This window comes from Glycine soja, chromosome 17 (genome assembly GCF_004193775.1).
Source record: "Glycine soja cultivar W05 chromosome 17, ASM419377v2, whole genome shotgun sequence".
NCBI lineage: Eukaryota > Viridiplantae > Streptophyta > Magnoliopsida > Fabales > Fabaceae > Glycine > Glycine soja.
In genome coordinates, this window is record NC_041018.1 from 34721353 (window position 1) to 34727771 (window position 6419).

The 6419-nt window shown below is 32.9% G+C and overlaps 1 protein-coding gene and 1 pseudogene across 1 annotated transcript; one reads left to right on the forward strand and one right to left on the reverse strand.

The window, feature by feature from the left end:
- The first annotated feature begins 3476 nt into the window (after positions 1-3476).
- Positions 3477-4128, forward strand: LOC114391690 (annotated as a pseudogene).
- Positions 4129-5667: 1539 nt separating this feature from the next.
- LOC114391691 (uncharacterized mitochondrial protein AtMg00820-like) lies at positions 5668-6099 on the reverse strand. Its single transcript, XM_028352665.1, has one exon. The coding sequence runs from the start codon at positions 6097-6099 to the stop codon at positions 5668-5670; it is 432 nt and encodes a 143-aa protein (XP_028208466.1).
- Positions 6100-6419: the final 320 nt, after the last annotated feature.

Consider the following 6419-nt stretch of genomic DNA (forward strand, 5'->3'; position numbering starts at 1 on the left):
CCTTTGGTAACTTTTGTTAGGATGCGAGGGAATTAATTATGTCAGCTTATAGGATTATTTGCTTTTTGCTAACAATCATACTTTTGATTGTATACTGCATAAAAAAATACTTTTAATTGTATTCCTTCTTCCATTCATTATGTTATTATGAATGAAATGGAATAGTTACTTTTTCCCACACAAAAAACTGCATTAGTATCATCAGTTAATTGTTAATAAAAATTTAAAATATCATAAATATATTCAAAACAATAATAAAATGTTGATTAATATTTAATTGATAAAAATTATTATATTATAATTTCAGAAAATGTAAAATGAATAAATATAAAACTAAGAATGTTATAAAAAATGCTAATACAAATTTCAACCAGATCTAAAAAGTAATAGTATTAAAATAAAAAAAGATAGTAAATTGTTTTATAGTAAAAATAATAAATAATAAAATAATTTTATTTATTTATATATTAAAAAAATTATACCCGTACGTAGATGTATGAAATCTAGTTTTTTTTTCCTCTAAGGAAATAGTTAATTTGTAGTATTATGACTAACACAAGACAGTTCAATTAATTTTTAACTTTTGTTATTAACGGAATAAATTGTTTGATTTCAATAAAAAAAATATTTTTTAGTAGCTTTTAATATTTTTTAAAATTTTAATTTCTAAGTTTTTAATATTTTCTCTCTCTATTATCCTTAATATATTTATCAAATTTTTTATTATCTTTTTTAAATAAATTAGGATTTTATTATATTTTTTTACTCATTCATACGTTTTAAGTATGTGGATTCATCACTCTCCTTTTTTTTTTTTCTCAATGTCTTCACTCTCATTTTTTCTCAACCTAATGCTATTTTTAATTTTTTCTTTTTGGCAATTGATAATCAAACTTTCGTATTCTTTTTCTAGTGGTGTCGTGTTTGTTTGTCGACATTCTTTGAAACATTTTCGCAATTGATAATATTTTTCCGCAACTGATAATGAACCAAGCGCGATTCATAATGATCGTATATTTTTTTACATGTTTAATTGGATGTGTATTAGGCATAATGTTATCATGCTTGGGTGTGTAATAATTGGAACTAAAATTGCAATTAAAATAATTTTTATATAAATAAAAATTATAAGAGTTTAAAATTAATTAAAAATTAAAAAATATAGCACCACAGAATAAAATTGTATCCATGAAATAAAATTATATATATATATATATATATATGTCATTTTACATTTTTCATTTATTTTAATAATTAATTTTATCGAATACATATAATTTAATAAGTTAATTTTTTAATTTTGAACTTCAGTTAGATTTTCACCTTCCATATCCTCAACTAATTTTGCAAATATAACCTATAAATACTTTTATATTATTTATAATTAGGAACTGTATTTTATTTTGGTATTGATAATAATTATATTAATATAAAACAATTTTATTATATAGACAAACATTGTAACATCTCATTTTTCTTAGACTAGATTAAAAATGATTTTAGAAAAAATAAAGAGAGTATTTTATTTATTCATTTGATAGGAAATAAAATATAGTTTGTTTTTATAAAATAATAAAAATAAACAAATAGAGTAAATAATAGGTTGTGAGTATCCTAGATATAAATAGTGATAGACTATGCATCCTCTCAATTCGTTTTTCCTCTCCTCCTCCCCAAAAACTCTTTCTTTTTCCCGCAACCCACCAAATCTGTTTTTAGAAAAACAACGATCTCGGACTCATTCACTGTTGGATCATTGTGAAATATAAGTACATGGTTCACCACTCATTTTCAAGAATTATCACCGTTGGGAATTTCGAAATCATGTCTGAGTTGAGAGGAATTCCTTTCGCATTGTAACCTTTTCTTTTCCTGTAAAAACCCAAAAACAGTCCAGTAAAACTACGATCCCGATTTCGATAAACCGTTGGATTTTTGTGAAATTTTGATATGTTGTTTGAGATTCAGTTCTGCACACTTTCACCGTTGGGATTTGCGAGATAATATTCACGGAGGGAAACAAAGGAATCGCACGAAGACAGTACAAATGGAGGTTTCAATCTCTTCTCCGTCTCTCTGACGTTTGGGAATTCTATCGGAGCAGTCAGAGGAAAAACTGGAGGAATCTCAAGAAATCGCTAGAGATAAGGGATGAGTTATTCACAATTGGGAATTAGTGAGAATATGCGTAGGGATCCTTAGAGGGTCAAATTGGGGTTTATTTTTGGGATGTTTTATTATATTGAAATTCTTCTTGTATGATTATGTGAAATTATGTGAGAGATTTTTACTCCCCGTGGATTGAGAAATATTTTTTTATAATTTGTTTGTGCTTTGAATAATATTAGTGTAATAAATAGTTATATTAGAATTATGAAATTATGTTTGAAATTGTATATAAGTGATAAATCGAATATATGATGAATTGTAGAATAACATATTACTTTGATATTATAATATTGTTATGGAGATTAAATATATGTGCAAAGTTGAATGTGTTAAATTGTGAGATACACGTAAATATAAGATGGTTGATTGTGACATTAATTGTGTTGTGAGTTATGAATTATACAATAACCCGACTAGTGTTTATGCGCCCCAAGGTGGTTTTTCACTGACATGATACCACATTGCATATAGGCTTGAGTCTTAGCATAACTGTCTCATGCGCTTGCTAATTGTTTATTATGAAATTGATGTGTTATTATGTCTTGATCAGAGTGTGTGATTCTTGTGTAATGTGATTGATGATTGAAAAGTGTGATTGATGGTTGAAAAGTGAACTTTGAATGACAAAGTGGTGGAATTACGTGAGTTACATGTAAGTAAGTTTTATTTGGTTTATATGATATGTATATCTAGTTGTCTTGCTTCTCTATTAGTTAAGGATGTGATAACTCACTCCCCGTGTGTTGTTTGTGTTTGGATCCTGTGATGATCTTGAACTTTGTGTTCGGGGGAGCAAATGACTAGGTGAAATGCTTTAAGGAACCTTGTGCTGAAGGACGTCGAGACACAACGCTTTGATAGGATGTGGCATTGGGGTATAGAGTTTTATATTAATTGTATGAAGTCTTAGACAACCTTGTTTGAGCCGAGATGACTTTATTATTTATTTGGACAAGTTTGAATATGATGTAGAAGAAAGTGAACGTGAGCCTTTTATCCCTTTGAAAGACTTGTATTTAAAAATGTTTAAAAAAAATACTTTTAATTAATATTTGAATTTTATTCCTTTGTTAGTATATATGTGAGGGATAGAGGCTGTCACAAGCATTGTGTATTAATACTCGACCACTTGTTTAAGACAAAACAATTTCACACTAGTTAATGCATTCCACGATTATCTTTACCCATCTTCCTTTTCAATTATTTTTTTAAAATCTTTTTTCCCTAAGATGGTAATAACCTTTATTTTGATAATCATCTTTATATAGCAAGAGTTTTAGAGCCTCTCACTACTCACTTTTGTCATCATGGATTCTCAAATACTCAACTCATTAGCCCTTATTATCTTTCCCTTTTTCCTCTCCATGATTGTGGTGCTGAAACTAGGAAGAAAACTTATGAAAACCAAGCCATCTCTAAACATACCCCCAGGACCATGGAATCTGCCTATAATAGGAAATGTACACCTACTTGTTACATCAACACCACACTGAAAATTAACAGACTTGGCCAAAATATATGGACCCTTGATGCATCTCCAACTTGGGGAGATCTCCACAGTCATTATTTCCTCACCAAAGTATGCTAAGGAGATAATGAATACCCATGATACCATTTTTTCATCAAGACCTCACTTTCTAGCTTCAGATATAACGTCCTATGAACGCACAAATATTGCTTTTTCACCTTATGGATATTGTTGGAAACAAGTACGAAAAATATGCACCATGGAGTTTTTCTCCCAAAAACGTGTCAACTCATTCCAACCAATTAGAGAAGAAGAGCTCACCAATCTTGGTTGGTTCACATGAAGGGTCCTCCATCAACCTCACCGACACAGTGCACTCATCAATGTATAATATCATTTCAAGAGCTGCATTTGGCATGAAGTACAAAGACCGAGAAAAGTTCATATCAATGGTAAAAGAAGGTGTAAAAACTGCATCGGATTTCAACTAGAAGAAAACTGATGAATTGTATAACCTTTTGAAATGTGAACATTCAGCATCAATACAAGAGAGACAAGGGATACTTATATAGCATAGTGTACACTGATTCTGCATAAAGTAATTAAATGTGAATTGATTGCAGATTAGGAAATTCTAAATATAGAATAAGTTTCCTAAATATGGTTAGCTGCAATCTGGTTTATTTGCCAGATTGATTTGTGCCACTTAAACCAGATTAGTCTTCCAATAACTTTCCATTATCAGTAGCACAATCACAGGGATCTGTTTCCAACGGCTCTTTGTTTCCTTTTTTTGCATGATTGTCATTATTAGTAGCACAATCATAAGGATTTTTTTCCAACGGCTCTTTGTTTCCTTTTTCTGCATGATTGTCATCCAACAGCTGATTATTGTTAATATCCTCCCTCAAACAAGGCCGAGGTTGAAGGCAAAGTTTGGTCCAAAAATGCATGAGAGTAGCTCTGGACACGAGCTTAGTGAACAAATCAACAACTTGATCATTGGTAGGAATGTGGTGAGTGACAAGATGGCCAAGAGCAACTTGTTCACGAACATAGTGATATCCCAATTCAATGTGCTTGTTGTGGGCATGAAATACTGGATTGATGGTCATGTGAAGAGCACTAAGATTATCATAGTATAACAGTGGAAGGGATGATAGTGAAATGCAAAGGTCTTGCAAGAGAAAGGTAAGCCATGTGAGTTCAGCGACAGTGTTTGCCATGGCCCTATATTCAGCTTTTGTGCTGGAGCGAGAAACTGTTGGTTGTTTCTTAGCACACCATGAGATAAGATTTCCTCCAAGATAGATACAATAACCGGTGGTGGAGAGTCGAGTGGTGGGACAACCTACCCAATCTGCATCAGAAAAAGCAAAAAGATCAAGTGTGGAATTTGAAGTAAAGTGGAGACCTACATCAATAGTTCCCTTGACATATCGTAATGTAAGATAGGCCATTTGTAAATGCATAATGGTAGGAGAAAGCATAAATTGGGACGCAAAATTAACACTGTATGAAATATCAGGGCGAGTAAGGGTGAGGTATTGTAAAGATCCAAAAGGCCCACGAAAGTAACTTGGATTGTCAAGGGGAGTGTTATTGGACGTCATCTTCATCTTAGCTTCAAGTGATGTGCTCTTTGGTTTACAATCAACCGTGTTAGCTCATTCAAGGATGGTAAGGGCATAGTGTGACTGGGATAGATGAAGGCCATCAGTTGTCTGGAGTATTTCAATGCCAAGGAAGTGATGGAGAGGGCCCAAGTCCTTCTTGGAAAATTCGGATTGTATAAGTTTAATGAAGTCAGAAACTAGAGTGATAGTGGATCTCGTGAGGAGTATATCATCTACATAAAGAATAAGAGTTAGTGATCCAATATTTGAGTGCCAAATAAATAAGGATGGATCAGCCTTACTGCAAAAGAAACCATATTTAAGAAGAAAAGATCTGAAACAATCAAACCAAGCTCGAGGTGCTTGTTTAAGGCCATAAAGAGCCTTTTGAAGCTTGCAAACATGGTTGGGGAACTAAGGGTCAGCCATGCCAGGAGGTTGCTCCATGTATGTGTTCTTAGAAAGCAAACCATGCAGAAAGACATTTTTTACGTCAAGTTGTCGAATGGGCCAATTCTTAACGAGGGCTATAGTGATGATTAACCGGATGGTGTCTGGCTTGATTACAGGAGAGAATGTTTCAGTATAATCTACTCCATTAACTTGATGATATCCCTTTGCAACAAAGCGAGCTTTGAGACGATCTAGGGACCCATTAGGTTTGAGTTTTGATTTGAAAACCAATTTAGAGCCAATAACATGCAAGTCACGAGTGCGAGGAACGAGTTCCCAAGTTTTATTTTTATGTAAAGCCTCAAGTTCTCCGCACATGGAAGCCTTCCATCTAGGATGAGCTAATGCAGAGCAAATATTATATGGGTTGCATGGAATGTCTGGAGATAACATAGTGATTAAGGCATACTTAGGATTAGGCTTTGTAATTCCGTGTTATGAGCGTGTAACCATGGGATGAGTAGGTACAACATGTGGAAGTTGAGTCTGGGTAGAAGAGGTAGATTCAAGTGGTTGTATTGAGGTAGGAGGCCCAAGCTCAAGGTCTGACTCAATTGGTGAGTGTTGTGACTCAAGGTTCTCATGTTCAGACAATGAGGGTTGTTCTGGTTGACCAAAAGATGCAATAGGAAGTTGTAAGGCAGGAGATTGCATTAAAGGATTTGAGCATGGTGGAACGGAAGCAAAAGCTGTTGTTATTGCTGTTAGGTCTG

Excerpts from the sequence above, each read along its gene's own strand:
- LOC114391691 (XM_028352665.1), bottom strand. The coding sequence starts at position 6,099 with ATGTTATCTCCAGACATTCCATGCAACCCATATAATATTTGCTCTGCA.